The 19,724-nt window shown below is 42.9% G+C and overlaps 1 protein-coding gene across 3 annotated transcripts in view; it reads right to left on the reverse strand.

Moving 5' to 3' along the window:
* Pld5 (phospholipase D family member 5) overlaps positions 1-19,724 on the reverse strand; it is a 327,098-nt gene that overhangs the window by 151,459 nt on the left and 155,915 nt on the right. For 2 of the 3 annotated variants that reach the window (XM_051147946.1, XM_051147947.1), the window contains exon 2: positions 13,808-13,944. In XM_051147946.1, the coding sequence (XP_051003903.1) occupies positions 13,808-13,944 (137 nt within the window). Of the gene's footprint in view, positions 1-13,800; positions 13,945-19,724 lie in introns of those variants that run through there. The other variant, XM_051147948.1, reaches the window with a different exon arrangement.

Consider the following 19,724-nt stretch of genomic DNA (forward strand, 5'->3'; position numbering starts at 1 on the left):
ACACACACACAGTTGAATGTGGCTTCTAGATGGTTATCCCCCAGTCTGTTGTAGTTTCTGTGTGCATTCTCTTTACCCTGCAAGCTGCTCTGAGTGGAAAGCTGAGGTCTGAGCAGTGAGTTGGGTGATGCCATGGATAAAAAGTTTGAGCCTACATGTGCTTAAAAAAAACCTCAGGCCTGGGGAAATGGCTTGTAGATAGATTGCTGGCAGCGCGAACATGAGGACCCGAGTTGGATCCCTAGCATCCACACAAGAACCTGGTACAGTATCAGTGTGCCTGTAATCCCAGCACCCAGAAGGCAGAGAAAGCGAGGCTCCTATAGCTTGCTGGCCAGGAAATCTAGCCAACTCAATGAGTTCCAGGTTCAAAGAGAGACCCTGTCTCAAAAACATTAAGTACAAAAGCAACTGGAGAGTGAATACACACACCATACACACAAACCACAGACACACACAGACACATACACACACACACACACACACACCTTAATTCTTATTTGCTCAAAAGTAAGTGTTCCCATCCTCCCTAGAGCCCAGCCCTTGCTATACAGCTAACACATTTCATCATGCCTGGAGCCTGAAGTCTTTGTCATCTGGAGTAACAAGACTGACAGGGACACATCCATACAGGACCTCTCAGGAGGTGTGCCTTTTCCTTGAAATCCTGAAGCTTTCAATAACTATTTAGAATGCTGAGATTGGGCTGTGCCCTGCTCTTATTTGGTTCACCTTGTATAAAATAGTAGGTTTTCAGGCTGTGCCTTGCCCTGGGCGACTCTGTTTGCAGCATTAAGCTCCATTTGAGTACAAACACAGGCAGAATGACTACACCTCAGTGAGCACACAAATAACACCATCTGTCCCGCACCATCCATTAGGTAAAGATTGATAACTTATTGCTGAAAGTAAAAAGGGTGCCATCTTATTAGTTTATCAAAGTGAATCTGTGCCATTTGAGCACATTGGTGTATTTACATCATATATAGAAAATCAGGCCTGAGGACTTACTGCACACGTGAGACCAAGGAGAATGTGCAACACCCTCACCTGCACTCCATAGAGGACAGCAGTCACTGTGACGGTCACAGCCACCACTGAGCTGCCATCTGATCACCCAGGGTGTGCATAAAAGGACCCAGGAGGGCTCTCTCTGTCCCAGAATCTTCAGCTCAGCCCTCTCTTTTGCCACTGTGGTTGCTGTGGTCCTGTAGCTCCCCTGGGCAGCCCAACTCAACCCTTGGCTGGGCTTGACTCTTCAGTTGTGCCTCCAACTAATTTCCAAAGAGAATCCTTATCTAATTCCTTCTGCTCTAGCCTCGTCTGCTCTTCAGGAATCTCTCTCTCTCTCTCTCTCTCTCTCTTTCTCTCTCTTTCTCTTTCTTTCTGTCTCTCTGTCTCTCACCTCTCTCTCAAATCTGCTCCAGCCGCTTTTATACCTTGCAGCCGTTCTGTAACATACACATGTAGATAAACAGAGACATTTACCGTATGATGCTTCATGTGTGGTCAGAGAGATAATAAGATCAGAATAAAAGGCCTTGTGTTTGCTCCAGCCATCTCTCAAGGAAAATCTAAACTACTTGGCAAATTGCAGCCAGCAAACGCAATGTAGCTTATGGTTACTCAGTAAATGCTCCCACTGGGGAAACACATAAACATGGCTTAGTGTGTTTCTGACCTAGTGCGCTCACATTGGAGAGCCATTTCAAAGTTACGGCAAGAACCAAGAATTTAAGCTAGAGTCTTACTGTATCATAGTTGTGCAGGACTTCTGATTAGAAATTAAAGCACCCACCTTGTCCGTCTTCTACTTGTTCGAAACCATGCTTCTGTTGGGGTTCAGAAAAAGACACGCCAATGATTGGCATGCGAACAAGGCAGCTCCAGGAGCTGCCGTACTATATAGATCCTCCTTCTAACCTTGTCTTGTTTCTGTCCCAGCCACCAATGCACAGGAAGAGACTCTCTCCAGAACTCTCTTGACCCACCGAAGAGGATGCTTAAAGACAAGACTGGACTCTACCCACTTCTGGCCATGTCCATCGGCTCGTGCGAATCCTATTCAATCACATTCCTTTCTGTCTCCCCAGCCCATCCTATCTCCCTGGTAAGCATTGACTATCCCTCTAAAATTGCCTCTAACACTGGCCCCATTGCCTTCTCTCCTATGAAGATGAAGTTTAAGCCATCAGTCCTCTGGCTTCCTGGTGTCTCATACATTTGTTTTAGCTTTTCTTCCTGTGAATCTGCTTCCTGTGAGGTTTTTTTTTTCCCCCCAGGAAGCCAGGAGGGTGCAAGAAGACTTTCAGGATTCTGGGAGTCAAACCTCGGTGCCATTTTTAACGACAAATAATGCTATTGCTCCGGTTACTCTTCCTTTGGGTGGGGATACATGCTGATTCAGGGTTCCTAAGCCATCAGGCCTGGATTCCCAGTGAGGCAGCTGCTCTGTTCCTGTGTGGATCCATCACATGGCTTCTTCTAGCCCAATCAAAGCATGAAAAGACACAATTTATTTAAAGTTTCTTACATATGACTGTGGTGGTTTGATTAAAAAGGCCCCCATAGGTTCATAAGGAGTAGCACTATTAGGCATAACTATGTCTTGTCAGAGCCTTACACGTGCTAAACATGTATTCTACATGGAGCCGCACTCCTAAGCCCTAACAAAGACGTGAATGTGAAGAAAAGGCTCCCTTCCCCCTGACTGCCAGAATAAACGTTTGGGGGTAAAGAAATTCACCTTGTAAAAAATAAACACTCCAAATGCAGTGAACTCTACAAACTGGCTCATGCCAATTACAAGAGATGTTAAAATTTATCAATATATGTGCTAGAAATGTGTCTTTATTTTCCATCTCTGGGGAGTGAACCCAGGGCTTTCTGCATTCTAGGTAAGTGTCTTACCACTGAACTATAGCCTTAGTCCTAATGGCGCTATTTTTGCCCCCTTTTCAGTTTGAGGTGTGTAGCATTGTTACAATATTTCCAAGAAGTAGGAACATTTTTTTTTAGATTCTCGCCCTTCCTCAGTACTAAGACTGGAACCCAGCACTTCACATATGCTAGGCAAGCACTTGGCACTGGGATAACGCTCTCCCCTGAAGTTTCCAGTTTGAGTTTTATTGTTCTGGGCATGGGCACTAGACCAGTTTAGTATGCATTTCTTTTTCTTTCCAATTTTTTTCCCCTGAAAAGTTTTAAGATTTTGATGTTGACTTGGAGGTAGTCATGAGCCCCTTCTTATTCTCCGTTGAAATTCTAGGAGACCACGCCCTTTTCTGTTTCCGCTGTGACAGCTCACGCTTGAGCACCACCCCAAGCCTCTGTCCACCAACAGTGTTCGCTCACATTTTGCATTCGCTCTGGGCATCTCCGCACAGAATACAGGCTTTTGCCGATGGGAAGTAGGGCCCTGTGTGTGCCGGGCAAGCAGTCTCCACACTGAGCGACACCATGCCTTTCCACTCAGAGAGTGGTACACAGCACCACATCCAGAGGGAACTGAACTTTCCCTCCACATTTTGGCACACAGTTAAAACCGAGCAGTCGCCTATGCATTGGATAGTGGCTCATTTGTTTCATTTTGGGGAAGAAAAAAAATCTCAAATTTATTTCCTTTTAGCCAGGTGTGATAGCATACTCCTGTAGTCCCAGACTGTATAATATGGAGGTAGAAGGATCAGGAGTTCAATGTGAGTTTGTGCTACATAGGGAGTTCGAGGCCAGACTAGACCACATGAGATTTTTCTCTCAAAAACAATATCCTCAGAGCTGTTATTTTCTAGGAAAGAGCTGCATTCGTTAGCTTTCCACTGTGATAACAATTAACCAGAGACTAGTCACTTTACAAGGAAAAGGCTTATTTTGGATCCTGGTTTCAGAGGCATTAATCCATGGCTACTTGGCCTCACTGCTTTGGACATGAAACAGAAATACACTAAGGAGAGAGCAGGTGCTGGAGGAACCTGTTCACCTCCTGGCAGGCAGGAGGCAAAGAGAGAGGCAGGAAGGGGCTGATGTCTCAGTATCCTCTACAAGGCCATGCCCCCGAAGGACCAACTTCCCTCCACTGAGCTCCAACCCTTCAAGTTTCTACCACCTCCCAGTGGCATCATGGGCTGCGGACGAAGCCTGCAAGGCATGGATCTTTAAGGAACATTAACATCCAACCTACAGGTCACAGGAGCTAGATCACGTCTTGTGTGATTCTCAGTTACTAACCAGAATTATCTAGGACTTCTTGCATGTCACACAAATGACTTAATTTCACATGGCACATACCATTAGGTGTCTTAACTATACTATACTAGGTAACCCTAGCTGCGACTCTACAAGATAGGGACTCTTAGAAGCCATCTACTGAGAGCCAAACACAGCCTCAGCAAGGAAAGCGACTTGATTAAAGTGAGACCAGTCCTCAAGACAGCTCCTAGACTCAGTGTCTTCCTCATTTGAAAATCTCTTGAGCCTCTTGTAGCTAACTTTCCATCAACTCTCACAGAGGTTCCCACATTTTAACCTGCCCTAGTAGTAAATTGTATTTTGTTAATGGAGATTTCTAAGTTAACCTTTCAGGAATTCTGATTCTTTGGGGTTTGTCAAGCCCAGAAATGGGCATTAGCATGGACCTACACGATCCGAGAATGTGTTGAGTAATAACTGGTCAGTCCATCACCATGACCATATCAACATGTTCTCCTGAAATACAAACAGAACTGTGCCCATATTCTTTTCAAAGATTTCCCAAACGAATTATTTTATATGTGTAGATGCTTTGCCCCCATGTATATAGGTGCACTGTGTGTGTACCTGTCATCAACAGAGGTCAGAAAAAGGCACTGGGTTTTCTGCAACTGGAGTTATAGAGGGTTATGAATCACCACGTGCGTGGTGTGATTCTGAGTTCTCTGCAACATCAACAAGTGTCCCCTAGCCTCAGTGTCAACTCTCCAGTCTCCTGAGTGCATGTGCTTAACTGTTTAGTGGCTTCCAGTGAGTTTCAAAAGGAAGCACAGGTGTCTAAGCCTGGTGTGTATAGCCCCCTGCGGCGCTCATGGTCCATTCCCTCTTTCTTTGTTTCTTGCTCACATTCGGCGCTCCAGCACAGAGCCCGGCACTTGCTGCTGTTACAGCTGAGCCTGCATGCCTTCAAGTTGTTGCTATGGCTCCCACTTAGAAATAGCAGTGTTTCGATCGTGTGGCCAGCTCGGCTATTCCCTGGAGTCATCAGCTCCTTGTGGGACTCTTTGACAGTAGCCATTATTCAATTTAAACTTTTATACGATGATGGGTGATGAGTGTGTGGCTGAACTCATCCATCTCAGATATTCTTAACGACAGTCACTAATAATTTTTCTTTGTAGCTTTAGATTCAGCGTGATCCCTCCACAACACAGCTCCTTGACAGAAAACCCATCCCATGCATCAACTAAACTTTGACAGAGATCCTAAAAGCTTAAAAAGTCTGTAGCTATGTTTAGGCATTTTGCAGATGTGTTAATGAAACATGTCATCAATTCTTTCAATCTCCTGGGGGTTTTTGGTTTTTCTTTTCTTTCTTTGTTTGTTATTTGTTGTTTTTTTTTTTAAGACAAGGTTTCTCTGTGTAGCCTTGGCTCTCCTTGACTTACTCGTAGACCAGGCTGGCCTCGAACTCACAGAGATCCACTTGCCTCTGCCTCTCACGTGCTGGGATTAAAGGTGTGCACCACCACTCCTGGCTCGATAGTCTGGTATTTTATAAACTTACATAGTTTAGAGAAAGAAGACATTTGATGGGTCATCTTAAGTGGTTGCTTTTTTTTTTTCTTTGACAGATAGGAAAATGCAAATAAAAAATGTCTTTAACTAGTTCAGCAGACATGTGAGAGTTGTTCTTTTCCTGACCTAGTTCTTCTTTCTTTCCATACCAACTTGTTCTTTCTGTAGTCTAGTTTATAATTAATTTCACTGCCCACTCTTTGTGGGTGCTGTTAGAAGACATATTGTGTCAGTGTTGTAATCCTTGATCCCCTTTGTCCTCAGTACTTAGGTTCTTCAAACACTCTGGCAGTGTGACAGTTACCAGAAACTCAAATCTCGATGAGATAAGCATTTCCAACTCGAGCAAGTCTGCAGTCTGGAAGAGCAGGCGGCTTAGAAGGCAACGATTCAGACGCACTCTCTCAAGTGCTTGCAGGAACAAAGAGTATATGTGCTTCTTGACATGGCAAGTATCCCTGGGATCCAACAAGGCATGCAAATTTGATGATAATGTTTACAAAGACAAATGTCACATCTCCATTATTTGCCACAGTTGTAATAAGGACCAAAAGGTCAATCAGATATAGGAGATTAAACATATATACAAGAAGGCTTGTCTAGTCTCATCTGTCAGGCAACTGCCAAAAGAAGTAAAGAAGAGGAAGGAGGAAGAGGAGGAGGAGGAGGGGGAGGAGGAGGAGGAGGAGGAGGAGGAGGGGGAGGAGGAGGAACAACTTCTGAAGGGAGATTGTTTTAATAGAATAAAAAACTGTCCTCTGAACATATAATAATTCTTGCTTCTCTCTGTCTCTGTCTGTCTGGCTGGCTGGCTGGCTGGCTGTCTCTCTCTCTCTCCCTCCTTCTGTGTGTGTATGTGTGTTTGGGTCTCCAATTGAATCTGTCACTCTATCTAGACTGGTTGGCACGTAAGCCCTTGGGATTCTCATGTCTTCTAGTGCTGGAGGTACAGGTCTTCATTGCTGCACTGACTTTTGTCTGGGTGCTGGACTCTAAACTCAGCAGCTTGGTTGTAATTACCAATGTCTAAACCTGAAAGGAATTGCTGTAGGTACAAAGCAGTGATCAGCGAAGGGCTGGTGAAATTCCTCAGCTGGTAAACACACTTGAAGCCAAGGCTGGCAACCTGAGTTTGAACCCTGGGACCCCCATGGTGGGGGGAAAGAATCGACTTCTACAAGTCACCCCCTGACCTTCACACACATGCATACCTTGGACCTCCACCAGGATGCATGACACAGCAGCAGTAATATTTTCTGTTGCTTTTGGTTAAATCTGGCTTCTCCTTGGCACGCTAAGAATGGCTTCACCAAGATATTATCCTTGCTGTCTGCCACTGACAATCGTTCTTGGCATTAGTCATGACTTGTCAGGTATGGCTCTGCCTACAAGGATTCAGTGAACTTTTTGAGAAATGTATACTACATTCAAATGATCTTCTTGTAGAACCAACCTGGAAACAGGAAATGTCAGCATCATTAGTCATATATTAAGTTTCATTAAAATCAAAACTTTGAAATAATTAGCTTCTGATGCTTCCCTGAGTGGTAATTACAGATTACCAGGAAATGTCACGTGCACCCAGATTTCCTCTTTCAAAGCACTACATGTTAAAGATAAGGCATTATTTCAAGAAATAATCTCAGGTTCTTTTTTAGCTGGGGTGAAATAATTTTCTGAGTATGAGTACTAATAAAAAAATCTCATAATTTAGGAAATACTAATTTGGTTGGATGCAATCATGAAATAAAAATGTTAATATGTGCTGCTATGTATAGAAGTCAAGTGGAGAGCATTAGAATGCCTGCACTAAAATGTGTTTAGAAGCTTCTCTTTGACTTCATTTAGAATTAAGCTTTTATCTTCTGCTTCTAATTATTGTTGAAAGTTATTTACTCAGTGCCAGATAGTCTTAAGTTATTCAATTTCATTTTAGTAATTACTCCACAAATATCTTTTCCTTGAAAGCACATAGAAGCCCCTCTGCCCATGATCAACCAAGACATAGCTCTCAACAGTATCTCCCTGCTCCTGCCAGCACTGAGGTTAGCTAGCGATGCACAAGCCACGCCCACCCCGCCCCCTTCGCCATTTTTGACACCACCTGTTCCTAGTCCCAGGTTGAAGAAGAAGAAACTTGCCAGGCACAGTGGCCACAGAATCCAAGCACAGGGCTCTTTACTCACAGAACTTTGGCCAGGTGAGTCTTCCTGAGATCCATGGGATGCTACTATCGTGGATCTCTGCCAGTGAGGCAAGGTGTCATCAAAGGCCACAAGGATCTGCTTTCTACATCACTGACAGCCAATGGCACCCTTCTCTCTGGAATTCATATGCCTTCCTTTGATACATTATATCAAAGATTATGCTCTTAGGGAAATGGGGAATGCAGCCATCATAAGGCAAAGCAGTTGTAAAGCTATTTCCTTTTCTGTTGCTCTGCTATCACGGAGCAGTGATCAGAACTTTGTGTTTTCATGATCGTCTCTAGTTGTATCATCTACACTTTAGTCTTTGCTCCCATAATCCTCAGTTGTTAGCACCCCCCCCCCAACCTTCTACTGTGGAGGCATAAGAAATTGACCCAAGTCACACATATTAGCCCAATAAACAATACTATCGCAGTAGTTTATTCTTGGGTCACATGAAAATTATTGCCCATTAAAAGCTTAGTACTGAGCTATGAAGTAATACACATGATGAAGGGGGGAGAACTTGTGGATTCTTGTTTTCAAGATTTAAAAAAAATCCTTTCTGGTATGCAATAATGGGATCAAATGTGCTAATGGTATCAACAGAAGCCAAAGTTGCCACAAAAGAATTGGCCAATTATATGTAGGAAGTAGGAAAAATATGAAGACTCAAAGTGGGTTGAGATTCTGGGCCAGAAGTCTTGAGATGAAAAGAAGGCAGATGTCCTTACAACAGGAAAATCTCAAAAGAGAAAGACAGCAGAGGAATGCACACCCAACCACAAGAGTAAACAGCTTGGGCAATGCAGCAAGATCCCATCTTTAAACTTAAATAAAGGTATGAGGAGGACCGTTTTTGAATCATTAGCATTTTATAGATCTACATGGGAAAATGGTGGGAGAGTGTATGATTATCTCCTATAAGTACAGTCACACAGCAGAAAAGTAACATGTGGGACACAAAGAAATAAAGTAAATCAGACAGAAAAGATCATGGTGAGACACATTAACTTACACATAAGTGTAAGATTTGGGCCAGCTGACTGAGCAGCGTGATTCAGACCCAAGATCCCTTGCAGTGCAGTTGGTCTAGTGAGCAGAACACAATGGGTTACCGGAGATATTTGGAAAAGAACACGGGAAGAAAGCACCTGGGGAGAGGCTGAGCTGCCTGCTCACTTTCAGGAGTGAACAGAGAGGCAAACAGGCTGAGTTTAATTTCTAAGTAGATCTCAGGAAAGTGGCACTGGGAACACAGCACTGTTTTTGGCAACACTACCAAGAGTAGGGAAGCCGAAGAGAAACTGTACCTCTGTGAGATCACAGCCACTGGAGAGTTCTGTCACTAGATCTACAGAGTGCACCCATAAAGTCTGAGGAGGGCCAGAGAATGGGTGAGGCAGTTCGAGGAGGAGCCTGGATATGTACAGAAGCTGAGGTTGATGACAGATTTCTGGGGAGCACCTATAGCCCAGAGCATTTTCTCCTGCTAGACTGCACCAGTCTCAGGAACTCAGAGGTGCATCTCTGTTGGGACAACCTGGTCATTTTTGCAGGTGGCATCTGAGTCTAGAAGAATATAGGGCTAGAAAACATGGAGCCCAACCACTCTGGGGACAAGATTGTGTGCAACCAGGGTAAAAACGAGCAGCATTTGGTGCTGGAGGAAAGATGGAGATGTGAACATGTGGGCTAGCAGAGAGCTAGAGCAAATTAAAACAGAAGAGCCTAGCTGGTGTGGTAGCCCATGTGCTGGGAGGCAGAGGCAGGAAAACAAGCAAGGCAAGGGCAGCTTAGGCTCAAAAAACTAAAACAAGCAAATGAACACTTAAAAGGGGTTGATAAGTACAGGGAGAGTTTATGGAATGCAGAATGGATATACAAAGGAACAGCAGCCATACCATAAGTGAGAACATGACTCAACTCTGGCCATATCCTATAGCAAGTTGCTCAGGAAACCAACTCCCTATAATACCAGGCCAGGCCTATAGGAAGTGAGAGCGACGATCCAGGCAGCTATAGAACAATTTAGATGATTACTGGCCCCAAATGGCTTGGAATGAGTAACTTCCAGCTTTCCTGACTTGGATTCCTGCTTCGGGGCCAACCAGGGAAAGCCAAGCCAAGCCAAATTTCCTCTAAACAGTCACAACCATTCCAACTACCTTATGCTGCCCACAGAGGCTGTCTCCCCTTAGAGGGGTTACATCTGCTGCTCCCTCCCCCCAACCCCTGCCAAGACATGCCTGCCTCAGAGGCTCTGGAGACTCCTTGCCTACAGTAAGCTCTGAATGTTCTCATGAGGTGGCATTCATATATTTCCACAGAACCAAAGACTAAACTCAAGATGAAGATAGATAAGACTAAAGTCACCTTAGTAACACATCTGGGGCGGGGGGGAGAGAAACCCAAGGACAGATGTGCTTGTTTGCATGGGATCGGGTCACCTCCCCAACACACACACACACACACACACACACACACACACACACACACACACACACACACACATTCCTTGGGCCTTCCCACTGTAGTTCTTGCCATGGCCTATTGTGACAAACTCACCTCTCTGCTTTCGGATGCCCTGCTAAGTCTTTTGGGGTTTCTCTCTGTAGACAAGAGACTTAATTTCCCCCCAAATTAACAGGACCCTGAGAGGACAGAATGCAGCTTAGATTCACATCCTTATTCTTTCCAAACCTGGCCATTCACTGTATCTTCCCAACTTGATGTAGAGTAGTTTGCTGGTGAGTTGGGTACAAAAGTGAGGTGTAGGCTAAGCAATAGTGAGGCTAAAGGTAGGGATAGGGCATTTTCAAGTACTAAGGATGTTGGTGAAGGGTGACACTGATAGTAGGGAGGCATATTAGACACAAACAAAGAAGCAAACGATGGAAGTCCAAAGATGTCGCCTATGGCGAAGGGGGAGTAGCTGCTGTAAGAAAATATCAAATTCAAGTGAGAGTAGTCAGACAGGATGGTGGAACCATGGTGGGGAAAGTGAATCCAGGTGTAAAGCCTCACAGAGACCTAGCTTTTACTCCCCCACACTGGAGAGTGGTGGGAAAGCAGAGACGTCCAAGTGGGCGTGGTGCAGGTGCAGAGCAAGATGTTCCTGTCACATACACAACAAACAACAACATGGCTGACAGTCCAGACAACAAATAGAAATGGGGCTTGGGAAGGAGGCAGCAGAAGAAAGATTTGAGGAGGCAGAAAATTCTGGAAGATGTGGTCATCTACAGGGATGCCACCTACCAACCAGATAGAGTCCACATTCCCACAGGAAGGTTTTGTTCTGTTTCTCTCCCCCTCCCCTCCCTCCCTCCCTCTCTCTCCCTCCTTCTCTTTCTCTCTGTCTGTCTGTCTTTGTCTCTCTCTGTCTCTTACACACACACACACACACACACACACACACACACACACACACACACACATCACCATCACCACCACCACCACCATCACCAAACCCCAAAACATAGAAACAACAAAACCAAACCAAAGAAAAACAACAAAAATTTGCTTTTAATCCATGCCTCTGAAATCTGAGCCTGGTAGTGGTGTTTTGTTTTGTTTTGTTTTGTTTTGTTTTGAGACAGGGTTTCTCTGTGTGGCCTTGGCTGTCCTGGACTTGCTTTGTAGACCAGGCAGGCCTCGAACTCATAGAGATTGGCCTGCCTCTGCCTCCCCAAGGGCTGGGATAAGAGGCATGCACCATCACAGCCAGCTGTGTTTTCTATCTTAGTAATTAGATATCTAAAGTCTGTGACTCAGTGCTGTGTCACCTGGAAAAAATCTAGTCTCCACTCACTCTCTTTCTTGTGGGGAGGATCTGTGAGGATTTGAGGGGAAAGAATATGATCAAATATATTGTATGAAAAAATTAATAAAAATTTTAAAGAGCAAAAATTAGAGTAAATGACACTGTCTTCTAAGTAAAACAGAAGGTAATTTTAACTACATCATTTTTTGTTGTTATTGTTTTTAAAAATTACCAAGACCTGTTAGTAAGGGTTGAAAATGCCTGTATATTTTGTGTTAAGCAAGTTTTCTAGTTTGGCCTGTGTAAAATTTCTTTCTAGATACTGGGCTTTGCACTTAAAGGTCTGAAGGGTCTCCATGGCAGAGTGAGGTGGAAGAAAACAGGACACTGCTTCTACTCAGCAGCTCTGGGTTTGCCCCTGACCCTCATCGACTGGTGTTCAGATCTGACGTGTGACAAACAGCAAAGCAGAAGACAACAGCCATGTGTTATTGTTGTATTGCTTTTAAAACAATGACCCAAATTCAACTGTTCTCTTATTAGCCCAAGAGAGAAATGTACGTATGACACGTGTTTCTAATATTGAGAATAGAAATCCAAAATGGGCAGTGATTTCTTTCTCCTGTCCTTTGCTCTGCATATAATATTAGTTGCCTGGTAACTAGATTGCACTGAATCAAAGCAGAAAAATCCATTGATTTTTCAGAACATTTCTTATGCTAGAACATTCAACCTCAAGGCAAAATACCCAGGATAAAGTGTGTGTCCCTGTTGCCAAGACACTGTCGACACACAATCTCTTTTTACATAGATGTCAGATGTCACTGTAACACTGAACTGAGACCACAGAATTCTGATAGCAATTGTGAGGTAGAGCTGGGCATGAGCTTACATTGTAGTTTCCATCAGCATGAGCCCTCATGCTCCCTAGCTTGACGTCAACAACAGCCTCTTCTTGGTGTGTGTCTATCTCAGTCCCCAACCTCAAAACTAAAAAAAGAAGTCACAGGGCCAGTAAGATGACTCGGTGGGTAAAGGTGCTTGCTGCAGAGCTCATGACCTGAGTTCAGTGCCTGGAAGGAGAGAATCAACTCTCATGTGTTGTTCTCTGACCTCCACTTGGAAGCTCTGGAACATGTGTCCATGTATCTATAAACACACACACACACAAAATACATTATATATGTATATATATATACACACACATATACACACATATATAATACATATATACACACATACATAATACATACATGCATATATATATATATATATATATATATATATATATATATATATATATACATGTATTTAAATATGTAAAGAGTCACAGCTCAGGGAAAAGTGGAAGAGGACACTTCTTGGGCTCAATGCACACCTCGATAGCGCCACAGGTAAGGAACAATTCCAGGGAGATGCCACATAATGTAACTGAAGTCACACAATACAGGCAAGGATGGAGACGTACTCTGAGAAACAACATCCTTTGTTGGTTTCATCCCCACGTGAACAGTACAGCATATTTGCATCTGTGCCAGGAGGCGATGGGTTTTACAGGACCCCTGGCGTATATGAATTACTGAATTCTCAAGATATCGCCTGTGATGGGAAGTAAAGCGGTTGTAACACCTAATTCAAAATGAATAGACATACAGCCAACTGCATGCGAAGCTACTGCCAGCTGGGGAAGTATCTGTTCTAAGCTGATAGAAGATACCCTTGAGATGCGTAACTTCCACTGCGTAAACAACTGGAAGCATGTTCTCTGTTCATCAAGGCACTTGGCATTTGCCTGGCTTTATCAGGGAATGGATCAAAATGTCATGCGCGGGAAGTCTGCAGAAATGCAGACGTTTTATTTGGCCAAGCACTTCTCTGAGTAGAATAGGACCAGGCTGTAAAGCGAATGAAAGCCTCAACCATGCTCAATGCCTGAGCCAAATGCAAGCTTCTCTGAGCAGAGAGTGAGGCCTCAGCCAAGTCCTGCTGAAAACAGATCCCAGCAGACACTTCTCTTCCCAGTCCAGGGCCCTCCCTGACCTTCTCGCCACCCCCTAAAAGAGAATTTTTGTTTGTTACCTCTTACCGACATTTATTTTGACAATTTTTCTCTGAGAGTCCATCCTCATCCTCTCCCATGATGTCCACAGCTGAAAAGATCAGTGCGACGAGAACGGCAAAGCAGCAGACCAGAGCGAAAATCACGATGCACTTCTGCTGTGACTGCAAAGTGAGACGGAAAAGAAACATCAGGGTCCGCGCTAGGAGGACTCTGAGACTTTCCTGAAAGCAACACAGTCTGTCCTTTGGGAATCATTATTATGAGGTTACTAGAAAAGGGGGTGCTGTGAAGTAGAAACAAGCGAGGACTTTGTTTACCCCACAGCATAGCCTCTCACTCCTAGTAGATTATGTTATGGCGCGCTAAACAACTCTCAGTGGTACCCAGGCTTCAGAAACAACCTGTTCTTTCCAACCCAAATACAGGCTACAAATGATGGCTACAAAAATCTAAAACTACAGATGCCTGTGGTAGATACGAGGACATTTTGCCCAGTGCCTGGTTTGCCACATTTGAAGCCACGTCCATTAGGAGGTTCTTTGATGCTCATCATCCACTTTGAGATAGGCTGGAGTTAACCTGTCTCATTGTCAGTGAATCTTTAAAATAATAAAACCATTTTAAATGCCATATTTTGTATGTTTCTAAGGTTTTTGAAGACCTTATCTAACTGACCTTATCTTTCTATAGAATCATATCTATCTGCTGCACCTAAGATGTATATTCTTGTGATGAAAATAGACTAGCAATTGATATGACCATGATTTGGTCAACTAATAACTTTCACAGACAGAATTCTGCTTAAAAAGGGGGCAAGCTTGGCCAAACTCTGCCAAGACAAAGTAAGCAAGTCCTCAATAGTTCCTGTCTCACAAATATGTCTGTCAGATATATTGGGCTAGAAGGTTTTGTGTGACTATTCAGGTAGCAAACTGTCTCTGTCATCTTCTCATTTGGAAAGCTACTAACCTGTACCTCTTGTGTACTCAGGTAATTAATTTTATTCCTTCTCAAGTCTCTTATGGGGTTGAAGACCAGATAGTTTAGTTTTACAATGAAACTTAGTTATTTAGGGGTTAAGATGTTTTTAGATCTAGAGAGATGTTTTAAGTTAATAATGATGAGATATGAGAGATACTGATTTACATTCAGAATTTTAGATGAACCAAGACAGGAAAGATATTTTTTTCAAGGCTGCCAGAAACAAAAATGTAAGAATGTAACATTTACATAATTCATGATTGTGTCACGGTTCTTCTTGCTATACGTAGGTGGTTTATTGTATATATGTATAATAATATAAACATATATGTAAAAAATAAAAAAAAATTTAATAAAAAACCAAAACAATAACAACAACAACAAAATAAAAGTACAGATGCCAGTGTGGCATGCTATGTATCTGACATAGTTTTCTTTCTTCATTGTGAATAACATTCACACACAGCCAAAGGTGCTGGCTGTGAAAGCCAGTAGTTGTCCCAGCCTTCAGATTCAAGCATTGTAATCACAGGTGCCCTTATTTCTAGGGCCCTAAGGCTAACTGTGGTAGAAATCTGTAAGCCATCAGCACCTGGGTGAATGGTGCTAGCCTGCTTTCCCTCTGCAAGGGTCTGAATGGTTGTGCCTCAACTCCCAAGTTCATGTTAAAAATCTCACCCCACCTTACATCCACCCCATCCCTGTGATGGCTTTCAGGCTGGAGTCTTTTGGAAGACAACTAGGTTGGGATAGCAGAGCCTTCCTTAACCGGAGAGGTGCCCTTAACAGTTGTAGAGAGAATCTCTGTCCTTTGTACCACATTAGAAAGAAGGCGGGGCCAGGAATGGCGTCCTTTGTCTTTGTTTTCTCTTTCCTGCCTGGAAAATGGGGATAACCAAAAGAGCTGCTTTTTAAGGTTTCAAAGTAGAATCAAAGTAAGTGGAATGAGATATCTTACGTAGACTACATGTGTCATCAGTAGGCGATGCACTCAGTGAACGCTGTTGAGAACCACCTCTGCGAGCTCCCTCAAATATTGTAGGGAAACAAGATGGTTATCTGAGCAAAGCAAAAGCACCAGAATGTGTGTGGATGGGGACAAAGAGGCAGTGAAAAGGAGCACAAGAAATAGCACTGGCTTATTCTACCTTCCCCCTCACCCCCTCTCCAGTGCCTCACTATATAGCTCTGACTGTTCTGGAACTCACTATGTAGACTAGGCTGGCTTCAGACTCACAGAGACGCACCTGCCTCTGACTCCCAAATGCTGCGATTAAAAGTGTGTGCCACCACACTGGCCCTTTCTCTTTTCTTTTCCTTTTCTTTCTTTCTTTTTTTTTTTTTCTTCTTCATGGTCCTGGGATTAAAGCTAGGACCTTGCACACACTTCGCAGTTGCTCAGCCTCTAGCAACATCCCCAGTCCTTTTCGTATTTTCAGTTTGAAACAGGGTTTCCTCCAAGGTTATCTTGGTTTTTCTCCATAGCACTCCATGGGCCTTGAACTTGTCACCCTCCTGTCTCAGCTTCTGAAACAGCTAGGATTATAGGTCTGTGTCAGCAGGCTGTAATTTTTGAGAAATTATCCTAGTCCAGTCTCAGAACTCAAAATCTTAAAGAGACGTTTCTCAACTTCAACACCAGTATTAACATTCTGGAGGGTGTATTATGATAGCTATGCCTGGGCCCTACTTACAGTGTTTCTGGTTCAGTTGGTTGATGGTGGAGCACCAAGGATATGCAATTTAGCAAGTTCCCAAGAGATACTGATGATGTTGATGCCATGGGCTGCACTGAATCACCAGTGGTCCTTGTTCTGTAAGGATATGCCCCAGGAGTCCTCTTTGGTGCCCAAGTCATGGCGAGTAAAGACTGCACGCACACACACACACACACACACACACACACAAACGCCTATGACACTTTTTATTTATAAATTAGACACAGTAAGAGATCAACAGCAATATCTTGAAACACAACTACTCTGGAACCCTGAGGCCATCATTAAGTAAAATAAAGGTTACTGGTGGTAGTTGCTTTTGTTTCTAGGACAGGGTCTCACTCTGTTACCCAAGCTGGTCTCAGATTCAATGTCCTTCTACCTCCACCATGCAAGTGTGTAGATTACAGGAGTGTGCAACCATGCCTGATATTCACTCCATCTCTCCTGCCTCTTTCTCCCCTCCTTCCCTTCCTCTCCCTGCTACAATGTTTCACTATGACATTTCATTACTACACTCACATAATGTACTTGGATCAACTGTATTGACCATGTCTCTATTCTTTCTTAGTCTTCCCCTCTCCTCTTCACTTTCCCTTCCTCACCCTTATAGTGTTACTTGTATCTTAATGGTCTTTGTTTTTTCTCCTTAGACTCCACATGCAGGAGAAAACATGCAGTATTTGTCTTTGTAAGGCTGGCTTATCTCACTTAACACGATAATCTTGAGTTCAGTCTGTTTCCCTGCTAACAACATGATGTTGTCTTTCTATTGTGAATACTGCAGCAATGAGCACAGATCTCTATAGTGAGCTACATAACTAGGTTTACAGAAGTGGTGAAGCCAGACCATAATTTTTTGAGGACCCTCCATACTGATTTCTATAGTGACTAGATGGGTTCCAAACAGTGTTTTATATGGAAAGGTTCCCCATTTCCTCAGCATCCTGACCATTGCCTTCCCCTACGATACTCACTGTAACTGGGGTAAGATTGAATCTAAATGTGTTTTGTTTTGTTTAGAGACAAGGTCTCACTATGTAGCCTTGGCTGTCCTGGAACTCGCTCTGTAGACCAGGCTAACCCCCAACTCCAAGAGATTCTCTTATCTCTGCCTCCCGATTGCTGGGATTAAAAGTGTGCACTACCAAGTTCAATTTTGTTTTTTTTTTTTTTAAGTATTTTTTAAATTACTTTTAATTATGTGTATCTGTGTGTGTTTGTGTGTGGGCATGTGCACTCAAGTGCAAGTGCCCAAGGAAGGCAGAGGCGTCAAATCTCTTGAATCTATATTTACAAAATGTGAGGCCATGGTGTGGGTGCTGAGAACTGAACTCGGGTCCTCAGGAAGAACAGCCACTGAGCCATCTCTTCAGTCTCATTTTTTTTTTAAAAACAGGTCTATCATTGTCCTGACAGTCATCAAATAGACTAGGCTGGCTGGCCAGGAAGCTCCAGGAATCTGCCTGTCTCTGTCTCCTCAGCTCTGGGATTACATGTATGCACTTCCACACCTAGCTTTTTAAATAAGGGTTTGGGGGACCAAACTCAGTTTCTTGCAGCCATTCTGCTGAGTGGGGTGGCTCCCCATTCCTGTACTGCTATTTTTGGAAACTTGGTGTTCAGCTCACTTGCCTATTTATGAAATGGAATATTTTGAGTTGCTTAAGTTTTTTAGTTCTTCATATATTCTCTATATTAATCTCGTGTCTGAATAGCTGGGAAAGATTTTCTCCTATTCTAGAGGTTGTTTCTGATGCCTTGTCAAAGCTTTATAACCTAATGATCCCATATGCCAATTCTTGCATTTATTGCCTGAATGACTGGAGTCCTATTCAGAAAGCCATTCTATGCTTATATTTTGAGTTGTTTCCCCTAGTTTTTTGTTCGGAGACTTTCAAATTTTTAGGACTTTCATTAAGGTCCTTTGATGAGATTTGAATTAAATTTTTTGCAAGATGACAAATAGAAATATGTATTCAGTTTTCTATTTGAGGCTTTCCAGTTTTTCCAGAGCCACCGATTGAAGAGGCTGGTTTATATCTCTCACATGATCTTTGGCAACTGAAATAAGCATCATTTGAATGTAGAGACCACACAGCACCTCACCAGCTGATCTGATAACTGAGTAACAACTAAGCAGTGGGGAGACAGCACACAGTGTGGATACACTGGTTTACAGCTAAGCCATGGAGAGGTAGAACACACAGTGTGTCCACGCTGGACAAAGGCATGATCTGTGTTTCAAGCTGAACAGAGCAAGACAGTGTGAGAGTTCCTCATAGTGCTCTAAATAGCATGGAAATTAAAACTAGAAAGTTATTTCTGGAAGTTTGATTCTAATATTTTCTGACCATGGATGACAAAAGGCCATTGAAACTGCAAAAAGTTGAAATGATAGGTAAGCCTGGGGTGAGGGGTGGAGGGTAGTGACTATTTTTCAAACCCAAAAAAGAATCATAGTACTTACATCATAATGATTTAAATATCAGTCTTACAATTTCTTTTCTTTGGGGAGATTTAAACAATGTTTTTGAAAGGATTTGGTCCTGGCCTTTAAATTTCAGGATAATATTCATTGCTTGTATAGTCAAGGGATGTTTGCTCTTCTTCCTCTTCTTCTTCCTCTTCTTCTTCTTCTTCCTCTTTTATTTATTTATTTTTTTTTTTTGTAAAAATAAAATAAACATAACGTAAAAAGAAAGTCTCCACAGTAATACTTGATCATGATTGCTGCCATCTTTGGCCTTTGCACATGAGCTTTACATTGTAGGTTTGGCAATTGACCAGATTTAATGTCATTAAGTATTTTTATAACATAGCTTTAAATTCTTACTATTCCATTGCATGAGCATGCCTTTGTCATCCTCACTCTAAAAAATCTAAAGGAAAAAAAATAGTACTAATTTTAATGTAATGAATTAATTTGTGGAGACACAGCTTCACTGTATGGTCCAGACTGGCTTCAAATTCATGATCCTTTGGCTGTACACTCTCATGAACTGGGATTAATTTCATATACTTTTCCTATAAGTTATGCACAGAAAAAAAAATAACCAAAGCCTTTAGATGAGTGTAGAAAAATGAAAAATCATCCACTAAATGTCTCAATGTGGGGAGCTAAACCTGAACAATATAATTAAACATTACCTAAAATTTAGGCCTGTAGACAGCATCCTTAACACATCAGATCAGGTACAGAGTAGGAGCTTGACAAATGAGTCCTGGTGAACACTAAATGC

The sequence above is a fragment of the Acomys russatus genome, chromosome 6, assembly GCF_903995435.1.
Source record: "Acomys russatus chromosome 6, mAcoRus1.1, whole genome shotgun sequence".
NCBI classification, from domain to species: domain Eukaryota; kingdom Metazoa; phylum Chordata; class Mammalia; order Rodentia; family Muridae; genus Acomys; species Acomys russatus.